Source organism: Leptosomus discolor, chromosome 5, assembly GCF_034619465.1.
Source record: "Leptosomus discolor isolate bLepDis1 chromosome 5, bLepDis1.hap2, whole genome shotgun sequence".
In the NCBI taxonomy this organism is placed as follows: domain Eukaryota; kingdom Metazoa; phylum Chordata; class Aves; order Leptosomiformes; family Leptosomidae; genus Leptosomus; species Leptosomus discolor.
Genome location: NC_141395.1, coordinates 435,588 through 451,966, shown reverse-complemented (window position 1 = coordinate 451,966; position 16,379 = coordinate 435,588). Strand labels below are relative to the sequence as shown.

Below are 16,379 nucleotides of genomic sequence, written 5' to 3'. Positions count from 1 at the left end.
CTGGTTTGGTCACTGCAGCTCAGATTAAGCAGAACTTCTGAGGACTCCCGACTGCAGAGTACTCTGCTGACATGATTTCCAAAAAGTATCACTCACTTAAAATTCAGTTGTGATATTGTGAGTTTAGCCTGTATGTGAACATAGTGCTTCAAGGAAGATGGTATTTGTGTTCCTGTACCTTCTACCGTTTCTGGCTTTTCCCCCTCCTTTTTCCTTAATCAGAGTGATAGTAGGACAGTAATTGACAAAACTTTATTAGCTTATACCAGAGCTCTCTGCATTACTGTTCCTGAATTTCCAAAGTAAGAGAGCAGTGAGGAGAGAAAGCATAGGTGCATATTAACATAGGAAGTGAGGAACAGATGGGGTTTTGGTGTAAATTGCCATTTTATATATTAAGAAATACTGGTTAGAAGAAAAGTTATCTCATATGAAAGCTTAAAGGAATTTATGTTTAGGGTAAAAGCTACTCTTGAGCTGCTTTTATATGTTGCTAAATTGTGTGCATTTCTTGTTGATTTCTCTGTCTTATGGGAGAAAAGTATCTGCTACATGGCGTAAATGATAAAACTAATAAACGCTTTTGTTTTTCAACAGCCTTCAGTAAACATTGCTACCAACCGAGTCATGAGACGTGTCAGCTCGGTCCCATCCAGAGCACAGTCTCCCTCTTACATGGTCAGCACCGGCGTTTCCCCTTCAAGGGGGTCACTGCGAACCTCTCTGGGTAGCGGGTACGGCTCTCCGTCGGTTACTGAGCAAAGATCCCTTCCTTCTCACGCGTACTCATCCACCACTCTGCCAATGCAGCGGGCGGCGTCCCCCTACGCTGCCCAGAGACCTGCCTCCCCAACAGCCGTGCGGCGGATCGGCTCGGTTTCGTCCAGACAGACGGCGAATCCCAACGGCGGGACTTCTCAGTACCAGACGTCGGTCAGAGTTGGCTCTCCTCTTGCCCTCGCTGATGTACAGACCAGAGTAGCTTCTCCATCCCAAACTCAGCTGGGATCTTCTTCCCCGAAGCGTTCCGGCATGACTGCAGTTCCTCAGCATTTGGGAACAACACTGCAACGAACAATTCATGATATTGAACAATATGGGCAGCAATATGAAATATATGAGAGAATGGTCCCTCCACGTCCAGACAGCCTTACAGGTTAGTAAAAAGGTAAAGACACAGCTTAAACCTTGGTACAGACCTACAGCTGTAGAACCCTCTAATTGAGAGTCGTGTTATGGGTGAAACTTGTAGCGCTGGGACGTGATTGTGGTGGATGTGTCAAAGCGACGGTAATACTGGTGTCAAACGCTGCGTATCATTACACTGTAAGTTCCCTGTGAGTGCTGTCTTTCTCTTTAATTGCTAGTCTGCTAGCCATGCGTTAAGTTAAATCACAGAATCACAGAATGTCAGGGGTTGGAAGGGTCCTCGAAAGATCACCCAGTCCAACCCCCTGCTAGAGCAGGACCACCCAGAGCGGGTCACACAGGAACGCGTCCAGGCCGGTTTTGAATGTCTCCAGAGGAGGAGACTCCACCGCCTCTGTAGGCAGCCTGTTCCAGTGCTCTGGCACCCTCACAGGGAAAAAGTTTTTCCTTATGTTAATACGGAACCTCCTGTGCTCCAGCTTGCACCCATTGCCTATGTTTTAAGCAGCTACATGAAATCCTGAGTCTTCTAAACAGAGGCATTTCAGTGTTTTCGAAGACAGAGTACATTTTAATGCAGGTTATACACAAATAGCTGCTAATGCTTTAGTGCCTACAGTGGTAACGCTGAAGTGGGCAAAACAGTATTAATCTGATAAAATAGTTTTTAGAATATCTTTTAAAACTAAAAATTCTGCTGGCTTTATGCCCTACTTCAATGTTCAGTCATTTGCAAATTCAAAAATGTGTTTGCTATACCACCCATGTGTTACCTATTGACTTGGTAACTTTCTTCTACCTCTGTTAGCAATTTGTGATTTGATGTAGGCAGTAAATGCTGTAGATAAACTCTGCATACAATTGTAGGCAAGAAGGATGACAAGAAATTGTGTTGTAAGATTGAAAAACTGAAGTTAGTAGTCTAGGAAGGGAAGCAAAAGGAGTGCTGGTCCCAGACCAGGTGACATCTGTGTGACTGTCACGCTGTAGTACAATGGGAAGTATATTTGGTCATCTTTACTCTGAAGAGTTTAATTGAAAGAGCAAAACTAGTGAACTCACAGATTAAACTAAGGATGCCAAGAGCAGAAGGAACCGGAGTTAGTTCAAAAGGGGTGAAGGGGAGATTAGGCCATTGCAAGATGCAGTAAAGAAATGCCAGAGAGTGGAAGAGGAGCCCACGGCAAGGTAAACCTCAGAGGCAAAAGAAGAAATACTGTGTAATTGTTTCAAAGTCTGTAAAAATTCAAGAGACTGGAATGCTGACATTAAAAATAAAAGCTTTTCAAAATTAAAGAGAATTTTCCTGGTGGTGTAGTACTCAAGGACGCAGTTGGTGTAGGTGGCAAAAGTGGTTATGTAGCAATTATATAATATATAAGTAAACAAAATTTGAAAATAAATATGAGTTTGGCTTATATTTTATTAAATGTGAGCATCTGAGGCTTGTTTAGCACTTCGCTAGCTAAAGGTTCGGCCAAGGAGACTGTCAGTCAGGGGCGTGTAAAGGCAGTGAAACAGATGATGCAGAAGTGCGGGAGACTGGAGAGGAGTGTTGAAATACAGCAATTCTGAAATGCTTCCGAAAGAGTTTTTTTAAGAGTAGTGGTAGGGGAGAAACTGGTGAGTGCAGAAAAGCTTTTCCTTTGGGTGATGCATCTGATAGTTGCAAAAGCTCTGTACCCTCAGTTCTTACACAGCGCAGAAACCAATAAAACTTGGGTAGGGAGCAGTGAATAACTCTTAGAATTAACTAAATTCTAACTAGTTTTCCACTACCCAGTTTAGTATAGTAGTGTTTCTCTGTAGACTCTGGAAGTACAACTTGTAGAAATGGGGGAACTGGGATGCTTTAAATGAAAGCATTAAAAATAGATGAGAAAGTTGGTGGAGGGTAGCTAGTTAGTGCAGTGCCAGTACCAGGAAGCAAAGTGCCTGCAGAGCATGCGTCAGCTGGGCAAGGGGAGGGGTGGGGCTGGATGTCGAGAAATGTTCCTGGGCTGAAAAAGCAGAAATACAGGATTGAGACTGTACCACTGACCTCCTAATCGGGGTGGCAACAGTGAAGGTAATCGGAGGTTGGTTGCCAATTCGGTTAGCAGAATGGGAAGGGGAAAGGTGCGTGGGCGCTGCTCACGGCAGCATGGTAACGCACACGGAAAGAAATTCCAGGCACCGTGAATGAAGTGTTTGTGGAGCAGATAGAGGGGGGACTTCACAAGGAGAAGCAGGTCTACACTTGTGCGGTGCTGTTCAGAATGCCGCTGTTCAAAGGCTGTGCTGCACCTCTGCCGGTAGTGTACTTGGATCTAGCACTGCAAAGGTGGGAGGCGCACTGCAGAGGAGTTTAGCCTAAACGAGGCAGGGATACGTGAAAAGGAACTCAAGAGGGACAGCTGAAAGGCAAGGTGAAAACAGATTCTCATGCAGCTGCAGTGTAGCAATGCAATGGACATACACATATCTTGGGCTGTTTAACCTTTATGAAGACTTTTCTCCACATGCTTAAATCTCTGCCAGGGAGACTTTTGTTCTTGCTGCTACGTGTTGTTTCACTTTCAGGACTGACCCCCTTTAGGCTGTGCCCTGTCTGTCAGGTTCACAGCTTACCTTGTCGTTGCTGGATCTGTGAACTGCGCATGCTGACTTAGCTTTCACTCTGCATGTTTTGGACTTTCAACTATAAATGCTACCAAAAAAATTGATTTGGAAAGCTTACAGTCGTTAGTGTATGGACAAAACTTTTCATCAAAGAAATGCGGCTTTGCCAATGAATCTTTGTGTGGGTCATTTAATAATGGAAAGAAGTTTAATGAACAGATCTTTATAACTGTGGATGTAACTGACACCTTTTCTGGGCTAAAAGCAGAAAGGTTCAGGCATGACAGCTTTATTATTTTTAATCGATGTGGGCCATGTCTGTATTTCCCTCTTCTTGGTTTTAGGCCTGAGGAGTTCCTATGCTAGTCAACACAGTCAGCTAGGACAAGAACTGCGCTCAGCCGTGTCTCCCGACTTGCACATCACCCCGATCTATGAAGGCAGAACTTACTACAGTCCTGTGTACCGGAGTCCAAATCACGGAACAGTTGAGCTACACCAGGGGTCCCAGTCAGCACTGTATCGAACAGGATCAGGTGGGTAAAGGCTTCCAAAGCTCTTCCATTGGCTGTGTCCCAAAGTCATCTGCTTCCTGGAGTTTCTCTGGAACCTTTGGCCTGTACGAGAACATATATGAGAGATGTAATGCCAGTCTGAAAGGAAAAGCTAGATGTTATAAATTAATGGAGACAGAAGTTAGGATTGAAGGACTTAAAATAACCAGCAGGAATTAAAAAGCTTTTGTGATGTTTGCAAGGAATACTTGGGGCTATATATCAGTGCCAGCTTAGGGTCAGAACAGTTGTTTGATGTCTGTTCGGTATCACACGCTCACGTGCATCCAAGCAAAGCGTATTTCATGACACAAAAAATCTGTGTCTTCCTCTTTCATTCTCTGTGCATCATTCTCTTATTAATTTTGTTAATTATTTTTTTGTTCACCAGTACAGCAGAATGACAGCTTGCACGCTTAAATTTACTGCTGCATCTTTCACAGCAAACATACTGGTTTTACCCAACTTCTCAGCAAAGGTTAATGTTAAAATACTGTATCTGAAGGTTGTATATCAAAACTGAACTATTTCTGTAGCATTTCGTAGAATTGCTATGCGAATGTTATGAAGTGATTAGGCATTAGATTAGTATTAGAACTGATTTTCTGTAAAGAGAAATGTAATACGTGTCGCAGTGCAGTTTGTTTTTTAAGATTGGTTAATAATTTGTATAGGGGAGTAATTTCCAAAAACTCTGAAAATATTGGAGTGATTTAACCAAGTGACTCTCTAGAAGTATTTGCAGAGAAGTGCCCGATTCATATGTCATGTTTTCACGCATTTAAAACCTGCTTTTTAATATTTTTAATGTAACTGGAATACTGCGAGTACAGAATGTTGAAGGAGGCAAAAGTTTTTGCAATCCCCAACCTAGAGCGAACAAATGAAGTTTGTCAGGATGTGCCAGTGAGGCACTGTAGCTAGGAACTGGAATTCTCTGTTCACTTGTCCTCCTAACATCACTTACCTTGGAAGAACAAGAGCTGCCACAACAGTTCTATTAAGTCAGGAAGATACGTGTTCCTGTTTTTGAAAGGATCGGCTTAATCTTTGAGATCATCCCCCTGTGAGCTTTTCATCAGGGAAAACGTACGTGTAGTTGAGAAAAGGAAAATGTCATATAAACGATACATATTTTTTGTTTACTTGTTTTTGCTTTTTGTACGGTTGGCAAATTGGTGTTACTGTTAGTAATTGAATTTTATTATAAATTTGAAAAGGTTTTGCTTCCTCATTTCTGCTGGATGGCGCACGATGCATCTCTTAACTTTAAATGCTTGTTGAGGCAAGGTGAGGCATAAGCCTGATTCCACCAAACCTTTACTTCTGTAACTAACCCCTCTGTCTTCCCTGGGACGCCGAGCAATTGCTCCCTTCAATCTGCTGATAGCTTCCAGCGCTGAGCACGCCACATCTCTTTAAGATTGGGTTTGGGTTTTTTTGCTTATGCTTTTAACCAGATGTTGCCTCTTCTCTTCAATACACGTTTGTTTTAATACTGGTTTCGTACTAGGAGTCGGGAACCTGCAAAGATCATCCAGTCAGCGTAGCACACTCACATACCAAAGAAATAATTACGCTCTGAACACAACAGCTACCTATGCGGAACCCTACAGGTCCATGCAGTATCGCCTGTCAGAGGCCAGTTACAACAGGCTGCAGCATGCCACACCCGCCGACGATGGGACCACGCGATCTCCATCCATAGACAGCATTCAGAAAGACCCCAGGCAAGTCCACCAGTGCTTTCAAGAACCACACGTGTTTGCCTTGATGGGATTTTCAGTACCTCCCTTGAATAGGCATGGCACTTTGTTGTGCATGTTCCGGTTTAAACCATCACGACTAATTTACATACTTAGCTCTGTACCTTGATAGCCAACGTAATAAATGCATTCTACTTGTTACGGTAAGAAAGAGCAACTTTTACACATTTAGTTATTGTTACATTTTTTCCCATGTTCATTTTCATGGAGAAGTTATTAGAGGAAGTACTTACAAATCTGATGAGAAATGAGATTATTCCAAGTCCTTTTGAGTAACTCTACAGAGCAACCTGTGATACTGGAGTAAGTTTTCTCTTTATAGGAATGGGCATCAGGGTTTGAAAATTAGCAAGTACATACCTAATTAATTTGATTTTTTTCATGAGTAGCTTGCTTAAATTTCAAAAAACCCATAAGTTTAAGATGATACATAAATGTGCCATTTTGAAAGTGAATACACATTCATATTTTTGAAATAGTTACTAGTTGATGTCATCAATGTATGTCACAGTGTGGGCATGTGACAAGTGTGATGTTATCACTCCAATCTGTTAGAGACGCTGTGCATTAAAACCTTGTACTTGAAGGTGGGAGGATGGACACCCAGTCCGTGCAAAGCTGGGGGGTTATGGTGCTGTTTGCTTTTAGCAGGAGCATGTGGCGCTAGACATTACGGTTCATGAGGCAGCTTCTAGGTGCTCCTCCCTCATGACAGCACGTCGCACCTGCCGCTGCTTCAGGGCGAACCGAAGGCAGAGTGCCTCACACTGGAGAGTGTGGACTCCCCTGGTGCCTCAGGAGTCTTCCGTGTGGAAACTCTAGGGCACCAAATCAGCTCTGAAAGAGGAGAGCTGATAGCTACAGTCAGGCTAGAGTCTAACACTGAAATCTTTGGGGCCTCCTGCGCTGCGGAAGGCTCATGGGAGGACTCAGTTATTATTTTCTAGCTCTTTTCTATCCCTGTCCTTCAGTCTTGAAAACAAATGCACTGGTTTTAATAGGTTCTGCTGTTCTGTTTATTGGTGGGAATGAATATTGGTTTTTTATAGATATTGAGAGACTGGATTCATTTAATTTAACGGAGTGGTGTGTTCCTCTAAATGATGTTAGTAGTATACTCAATACTCAAACCTCCACATAGTAGTGCTTGCTAGCTGCGTGCTACTGCTGGCCTGCTCTGGCCTGGCTTACAAGAAAAGTTACTTAGAACAGGAATGCTTCACATTCATGAGAAGGAACTCGAGAAACTCTGACTCAGTTTTCATTGCTGATGCACCTTCTTATCTTGTCATTTCACAGTGGAATAGTTTTTACCTCACACTTTACTCTGAGTTCCTGACTTGCATCTCATGCTGTTGCAGAGGTGAGGTTAGTGTTACACAGCCTCAGGCCGGGTTGTTTGGAAGCATCGCTCTGGAGTAAGGGTGAGGGAGCATGCAGAAAGCTACTGGTCTTACTAGAAAGGCAGTTTTCCCTAAGGTCTTCCTGTCATAGCATGGAGAAATAACCCTCTAAGATGCTGAGCAGTTCAAAGTAGGCATGTAAGGAACTGTCCCTTTTGGTGACTGTGGGAGTCCTGGGGAGACCTGGCTGGCCAGGCTGGCTCTAAAATTTAAATTTTAAATTTTAAATTTAAATGGGCTTTTAAATTTACTTGGATTTTCATATTGGCGAGTATATTTCTAGATCTGTGAATTGGGCATGGATATGTTTAATGACTTGTCCGGGATTTGTCTGCGCAAAATCATTTTGATTAGTGAAGGAGATTTGATTCTAATGATTTTAAGTTTACAATCCCTGAATAACTGTAATTATCCAAACTTCCTGCAACTGATCACGATGATGACATTTCAGGCTGTGCGGGTTTTGTTGAGGCATCATGGACTTCAGTCTGGGAAGAACGTTGAGCACTGAGACAAAAAGTCGCGTGGAAGGGATGCCCCTGAGCAGCATTGTTCAGTGGGTGTCTTTGCATCACCTATTTAAGTTCTGGGAGATTTACGTAGGTTGCAGTGTTTGAGTTGGTGCAATTTTAGTACATATAGGTGTGATCGACAGCCAGGCTGACAGAAGAACACAGGGTATAAAGCATCCTTCTCTGGTCGGAAGGCTAAAAGGTGCTGTGACTCTCAGTTACTGTAATGTACCCAATTTACTCCTAGCCCTGATGCTCCAGCGCAAAGCCAGAGGGGTTGGAAACCACTGAAGATGCTCTAGCGCTCCTCCTCGGTAAGTGGACGTACACCTGTAACTAACACCTTCTCTCGCCTGTGTTCGCCTTCGAAGGGAGTTTGCTTGGCGAGACCCAGAGCTGCCCGAAGTCATCCACATGCTTCAGCACCAGTTCCCGTCGGTGCAGGCCAACGCGGCCGCCTACCTGCAGCACCTGTGCTTCGGCGACAACAAAGTGAAGACCGAGGTACTGTGCTGAGCCCCTGTTCCCAGGGGAACCACACGCGGGAAACTAGACCCCCTCGCCTCTTGTCGGTTTCTTCAGCACTGCGCAGTATTTTGGACCCTTTTGTGTTTCTCTGTCCCAGATGTGTGATAATGTTGATGTTCCTGGGCATGTGTAACTACACACACACGCAGGTTTTTCCTGTCCTAAGAGGCTGCATGGAAATTATATGCAAATATTTTACATTCAGGTTGTGTAATCCAGCAGGACTGTAAAGTGTGTTTACCAGAGCCTGGTTTTGTGTGATGTGTTGATGACTGGAGCTAAGAAAAACAGGAATTCTGAAAGGTTTCCCCTGGTTTTGATCAAGATATTTTAAGGCACCATAGGGAATGAGTAAGCCATCAAGCAAAGGAAAGAAACCTGACCCTAGAAATACATAGAGGCTAGTATTTATGTCACTGCCATGGGATGAGTGTCTCTCTGTAAGTACGTACAATGCTGATATGCTAGTTCATGAATGTATCGTTTTGCAAGAACCTTTTATTATTTAGAAATTGAAATGCCTGTTTGAACTAGCAGCAGCTGCTACGTTTTAAAACAGTTGATGACCCAGCAAAATACCAATCTTAAGAATGGATTTCTAGTCCGGTTTTGTTTTGAATTATATACACAAAAACTGTACCTCATCAAGTTTTGTGTACAGCTTGAAAAAACTATAAAGCTGTTTTGTCATGCGTAACTCGTATCTGTGTTACGGATTTGTAGCTTAGGTGTGGTGTCTGATGTGCTGTATTCACATACAAGAGGGGGATTTAACTGAAAAGTACGAATAGTTATTTGTTGCCTCATTATTTAGGAACATGAATAAGAATTATTTGCCTCGAAAAAGAGCAACTCTTTACATTTATTTTTGTTTTATAGCATCGTGCAGTATATGCTTTCAGTGTAGTCTGTACCAAATAAATCATCTGTAAGGTGATGCTCATTTCCTAGCTGCAGGAATCTTGTGACGTGAATAACTTTAATCTTAAAGTCCACTGAGTGCCTTTAGATAGAGATTCCCGGTGGCTTCCGGGATAGCAGCGGCTCTTCTAATTGACCAGCGCCAAACTTTGCAGCCCCCGGTGGATCTATTTAGGTGTGTACTCTAGGTTTCCTTTTGAAAAATGCACATTTTAAACAGAAGTCTAAAAACGTCCATGTCAACAGTCTTTCATTTTATTTCTCTTATTCTACCTAAGAGGTGATTGGACAGGTCGAAGTTACAGGGCGCTGGTCGCAGACCTGCTTTTCAGTTGGTTTTTTCCAGGCCTGTTGGGTGGTGTCAAGGCGCAGGTAAAGATATTGGCCGTTGGTACCCAATGCAATTTTCAGGAATGCAACAGAAAATTCTGTTTTCAAAATACCAACTTCAAATGATTTGGCTAAATCTCAGTTATGTTTTTGTTGAGAATAATGATATTCTCCTTGTGTTATGGCCAATAAATGGCACTGAACTTTTAAAGCCAAAGATCCGTGAAAATTGGTACATGTTAACGTATTTCACGTAGCTTGTGGCTTGCCAAGCTGGTTGTCGAACAGGTTGGAACAGAAGAGGGGCAGAAGAGAGGCCTCTAGAAGTGCTTTTCCTGCTGAACTAGAGAATCCCTAGGACTGCTGGGTTTACATCTCTTCTGTTTGGCCCAGAACCACGCCCTGTACAAGCGCAGTATGGGGGAATGCTGGCGAGTCTCTTGCTTTTCACCACGGGATCCCCTTCCTCGGGCAGCCCCAGTTCAGCTGCTGTGGGTGCGGGGTGGTTAATGAGCTCCTGTGCCAACCTCACTGGGCCTGATGGCACGAACGTCATTGTGCTGGACTAAATACCAGGTTCTAACAGATCAACCTTCTATTGCAAAATAGCTCCTATTTCTTTAAAATAGTTCATAGAAAATGTTTTGGTAGCCTTTTGGTGGTGATGTTTAATATAAAATTAAGGTTAATCTTGTAAGTAATACTACTTGGTTATCTCTTTAAATTATTTTATAATTAGTAAATAGTACAGAATTCTAAAATACTTTAATCTTTTATCATTTCTGTACGTTATTTTGAACAAAGAAAATTACTACACGGAAATGAGATCTCAAAACACAACGTTAAACTTTTTTAAAAATACATAACGAATAATAAATGCAACTAACCTGCTTAAAGCAAACAATATCAAAATCTCTCTGTTTCGTGGAATTTCTGCAGAGCAAACCTTCCTTTTAGAAAGAACTTCAGATGTGCCAGTAGGACTGGATATGTGCTAACTGGAACTGATTTTGTGTGCGTGTGTGTAGCTAGGTGCAAGAGTTGGCCTTTAAGTCTTCACAACTTCTTGTTTCTAATGTTCCCTAAAAAGATACTCTGAGGTTTAGGAAGTTACTTTAAAACCTGCGTTGCTGAGGAACAAAACCCTAGCAGTGACAGTTCTTCTCTGAACACAGCAAATGACTGAAAACGTCCATCAGCCTTTTCAGCGGGGATGTGAGTGGTTGACTGGAATTCTCAGCACAGTGTAACAATCAAGTTAAGATTTACCAACAGTGTTTCTTCTTGAGGTAGAATGGAGTGTACTGGTTTCAGAAAAATAAAAGGCTTTTAAACCTGTAGAGTGAAATGGGTGAAATCAACAGGTACTGATGTTCCTGACATTGCATTTTCTAGGTGTGTAGGCTAGGGGGAATCAAGCACCTGGTTGATCTCTTGGATCACAGAGTCCTGGAAGTTCAGAAGAACGCTTGCGGTGCGCTGAGGAACCTTGTTTACGGAAAGTCCACTGATGAAAACAAAATAGCCATGAAGAATGTTGGTGGGATACCTGCCCTTCTGCGATTGTTGAGGAAATCTGTTGATGCTGAAATAAAAGAGCTTGTAACAGGTGGGTTTTGAAGAGAAACAAGCAGAAAACCGTAGTACAGCTGCTTTTTTCTGAAGTGGACAGGGCTGGAGTCACTGGTAGGTGACTGCAGCTCGAGTGTATCAACTGGATTTTTATTGTGTGTTGGTGTTTTTTGTGAATACAGAACCACTTACTTTGCTTACCGACTGTTAAAGTATTAGCATGGAAGTATAGATTCACTGGGAGAGGTGAAACTTCAGGGAGCTGCATTAAAGCTCTGTCTAGGGTAGATCTTCCGCGGTATGATTTTCCTGTGCACAGCTAGGTCTTGGGTAGGTGTTTGTTTATTGACTCCTACCATTTGTTTTGTTACAGGCTTTTTTATCATCTGCTGACAACAGTTTTAAATAAGATCTTGCAGAATTCGTAAGATGGACCCAAACTATGTCGATGTGTGTTAGAGTGCGGACAGAAGGGTGCAAGTACGCGCGTCACAGAGGCACCTCAATGCCTAGCCTGCCAGCAGAGTCACGGCAGGCGACTCTGTTTACGCTTCTGGTCTCTCGAGCATGAGGCGACAGATTTAGCTCATAACCCGTGAGCCTACTTGGCACACAGTGCAGACAGAAAGAGCAGAAATAATAAATGATTTGCAGTTCCAGCACGTGAAGGAGCTCAGTTTCCATCAAAACATTTGGGGGATTCGTTGGGCGCTGCGTACATCTGCTGCTGCTTTGTCTTAGTACAGGAGTGATTTGTCTGTGAGGACTTTAGGGGATTGAAAAATACTAAAGGACAAAAAAAAGCGGAGTTTTCACTGCCTTTAAACAGTTCCTCTCTCAAATTTTAGTAGGTCCCTCGTTTTTGTTGAGCTACGAATCTTCGCCACTTGCCTACTAAGCAAAGCTGCCCGACAATGCCCGGGTTGGAAGCAACAGAGGTGTTGTACCAGAGCCCTCCCAAGCTATTTCCTTGTTTAGAGAAGCTGTGAAGTAGCGCAAGGACTCCGTACAGAATGTATCCAAAGCATTTCAGTTCATACGCAGGCTGTTTTCCTCAAGTATTTTCCACGTAAACGTTAAGGTAACCTGCAGCTTTCATGTTCTCTTCAGAAGGACACAAGTTTTTCCTTAAGAACTCACGTAAACGGAACACTTTAAACTAGAACGACACGTTAGCTGCCTTGTCTGCTTTACAAATTCGTGTTTTGAGCATCTAAGTTACTTGTACTTTTAAGAGGTTAGAGATGGTTCCACAGACAAAGCCAAAGTCAGATTCTTAGTTATGGAAGGTATTTAGGCCCTGTTAAAAAAAAAAAAGCCCCAAACATACACTGTTTCTTTCAAAATATCATATATGATGTGCTGTATCTATAGATAGATAGATAGATAGAGCACATCATCAGTAAGTAAAAAGATTTTTCAAATAAATATGTTATTTAATTTGAATTATAATTAAAGATTACTACTTCAGAAAAAGTGACTGTTACTTTTTAACACATGTATTTTTATTTTTTTTAACCAGCTACAACAAAATGGAAAGTTTTGCCCTAACTGTCTTCTGGTTAAGTCAGTGGCATTGACTTCTGTTAGAGTTAGGCCAGTGCAGAACGCTTGAGAAGAATCCACAGCAGGCAATCCCTGATCAAAACACAGAAGGCAAAAAGACCCACTTTTCACTAGAACTACAGAGGCTATTTCATACGGCATCTTGAACTCTCCTGCAATGCTTGCTGGTTGGGTTTTTTCTTCCCCTGGAGCTGTTACTGGCGATTCCCTCCCTGCATCAAGAATTATCCAAGCTGGGTAACGCTGATGTCTTTTGCACTTCAGCCTTCTCAGGTTTTCCTCGCCTCTGTGCAATGTCAAGCACCAGTAGTGGTTTGTGATTTTTCTGCTGGGTTTCACAGTATATTCACAGACTCAGCAAGAAGCTCGAGGCCAGCTGAAGCACTCGGTTGAATTACACACAAACTAAAGCGTGACGTGAGTAGCAACAAGTTCCTCCTTCCAAACCCAGTGACACTAGGGACAGTAGAGGCCTGCTTAGGTCGGTAAATGGCCTTGGCACCCCTCGGGCAGCACAGAGTCATTTGTGAATGAGATGGCCGCGGTCTTCCAGAATGGGGGCAGTTGCAGCCAGCAGCTGCTGAAAAATATTCTTTTGGAAATTCGTCCTCTGCCTGTGGTTTGAAACTGTCTCTTTGGCAGATGATTCTGTAACAGTTAAGTAGTTGTTTTTAAGCGTGCCTCCATGACAATGAGGAATAAAATGGCAGTTATTTCAATGACGTACACACTTACTCTGTAATCTCAGAAGTCTCTTAGGCCGTACCTCAATACAGCATTGTACCAGCTGCTACCACCGTTTTCCTTGTCTTTGAACAGAAACTTCCCCAATTACAAATACCTTTGCCTTTGGGGTTTGTTTCTAGTAAGCACTAAATTTAGTCCCAATTATCTTAAAATAAGTAGTCACAAATAATCAGATTTTATTCTCATTTTTAACATGAAGAGTAAAGGACTGCATAAAGTAAATAGCTGAAGACTTCTACAAATAAACTTTGTGAAATAAATAGCTGAAGTCTTCTCCCAACTCGAGAAGCAGAGTATACTGGTGAGATCTTTTGCCTTCACATCATGAACCCAGGGCTAATAAATCATTAATCGTTTAATCAAGCTGCCTCCTTGAGAGTCCAGCTTTTGGGCAAGTTTTGACATAGTTGCTCCACGGAACTCGGGCAATTTGCTCTTCGAGCTCTCCCAGGCTAATCCTTATGGATGACTTAGTATTTGCTGAAGTTTAACCAGCTTCTCGGAGGAGTCGCGCTCAGGAAGGGCTCCAGCTGGTCGTCTCGGTCTGCACCATTGTGCCCACGTATGGCAGAAGGCTGCCACTGGCTCTCCTCTCCCCGTTTCTGAGCAGGCCCCTGAGTTGCCGGGCTCCTCTGAAGGCAGGGCAGGGTGGGGGGTGCCAGCACCCCTACGGCTCTAGCGGGTGCTGCTGCGGCTTGCTGCACTGGGCCAGCGATGCCTGGGCATGGGGCACGTCACCTCTGGTCGCCCTGGTACTTCAAACGGCACCCGGCTGCTCCGGCGTTGCCCCAAGCTGTAGGTCAGCCATGAAGGTCAGGCAGTCAGCAAGGCTGAGATGTACCTCACCGTGCACCGCCGGGCAGTAATGTTTGCCAAGCAGGGTCGCACAGAACCACATGTGCTGTATGGCTTATGGTAGCAATGTCACTGGGCTGTGGTGAGAATGCTGTTTAATGGGTTTTGCTGAGTGTACACAGCTATACTACTGTACAATTAGTAAAATATTGTGTATAAGGCAAATATTTAGAGTAAGATGAGTACCTGGTGAGAATTTAGATGAACTTTAAGCTGTGTTTCATGATGAAAAATATGATTAAATGCTGTGTTTAGCATATCACTTGCATATACAGTTCTGCTGATAATTTATGTCAGATCTCATACTTTTGTGTCTGAATGTCATGTAAGAAGACTGTGAAACAAGGTAGGGAACTGCCAAATTCTGCCTGAGGATAAAAGATTGATAGCAGTTTTGTCTGGCTGATAGTTGAATGCAAAACACTCTAGACTTCTTACTTGTAGTTTCCACAGAGAAAGTCTCTGTATGATTTTTACATTAGCTCTTGTACATTCGGCTCTGCACTGAAGTATCTCATATCCCAGCAGTAGCATCAGCGCAGGCCTTTCTTCCCATGTTTATCATCAGAAAAAAAACAACCCCAAAACCACGTCACCCCTCCACTGTTCATCTTTCATTCTTCCTTTTCGGATACTGGCTTCCCAGGTTCTGCCCGATCTAGAATCATGTCACGTCACGCACTGGGGACCTTTGCTGACAATTCTTCAATGGCTGCCACCCACCTGCCAATCTACCTTCTTTGTCATTTTTTTCAGAATTTTTTTCACAAGACCTCATGTTTCAAAACACTGATGACCTTTCAGCTATGACGTCCATAGGTTTAGTTTATTCTCACTTCCTTTTTGGTCTGGTATTTTTACAATCTCTGTTCGCTGTTGACTTCTGCCTGCAAAGTTGCAGAGATTTCCAGTGCAAAGAAGCTCTCTCTCAAGAATATTGCCAAACCTCTCCCATATTCCTTTATAAGAAGTGGTTTATAACTTAAGTCTCCAAGTTTCATGTAAATCAGGGTAACGATCTGTTTCTTCCATCTCTCAGACTTCTTTCTTGCAGGTTGGTTGAAGCTCAGCCTTTGGAGGTCAGGGATGTTCATGCCTTTTTTGAACAGGATGAAGCGTTCAGAAAAACTCCTTCTCTCCTCTGATCAATATGCCTTCCCTTCTCAGCCTGCCGACCGGCTGGAACTGCGGGGCAGCGCATGAAGGCACCACTAGGGATCAGGCCGCACACTCACAGGGGCCTGCGGTGCCTGTGGCATCTGCGAGGAGCTTTTTTGCGTTTGAGATCTGGCTGCCCTTCCGCTGAAGGCCGTGTCATCCAAACTGCGGAGCGTGAGGCGTTTCTCTTAATAGGACAGCGACAGTTCCCATAGTGCCCTCTTCCACGCAGCCCCTAGAGCTTGCTGCTGATGGGCACCCGTAGTTGTGGTGTCCACGGGAGCAGTTACTGCAAGGGGGTTACCTGCAGCTGCTTTCTTCGGAGATGTTTCTTCTGTTCGTGTGACTGTTCACACCTTTCCTTCCGCACTGGAGCTCTGCCCTGGGAGAGGAACAAGCAAGTGGTGCGGGGTGCCGCTGCTGCTGGGCACGCTGGGGAAGCAGCATCGCTGGGACCCCACTCCATTCCAGCTGCAGTGACTGCGTGCACAGCTACAGACGCGGTCATCGACGAAACTCTAGTTAATAGTAAATTACTAAATGACTCTCAGTTTTTGTTTTATGTGCATTCTGTGTGGAATTAGTCTGGCAAATCCATTAGGGACCTCTTTAGGGACAGGGGCAGCTGCTGTGGCACTTTGTACCAGCTTGCACTGATGGGCACGTTGCCTGGCACACTACAGAGACAGGGTTTTCTTCCCATCACAGGTAGTAATG

At 43.6% G+C, this 16,379-nt stretch overlaps 1 protein-coding gene across 3 annotated transcripts in view; it reads left to right on the top strand.

The window, feature by feature from the left end:
- PKP4 (plakophilin 4) overlaps nt 1–16,379 on the top strand; it is a 60,334-nt gene that overhangs the window by 30,628 nt on the left and 13,327 nt on the right. For all 3 annotated transcript variants that reach the window (XM_086465946.1, XM_009946882.2, XM_009946880.2), the window contains exons 6-10: nt 598–1,156; nt 4,095–4,286; nt 5,818–6,038; nt 8,361–8,489; nt 11,160–11,373. In XM_086465946.1, the coding sequence (XP_086322072.1) occupies nt 598–1,156; nt 4,095–4,286; nt 5,818–6,038; nt 8,361–8,489; nt 11,160–11,373 (1,315 nt within the window). The remainder of the gene's footprint in view (nt 1–597; nt 1,157–4,094; nt 4,287–5,817; nt 6,039–8,360; nt 8,490–11,159; nt 11,374–16,379) is intronic.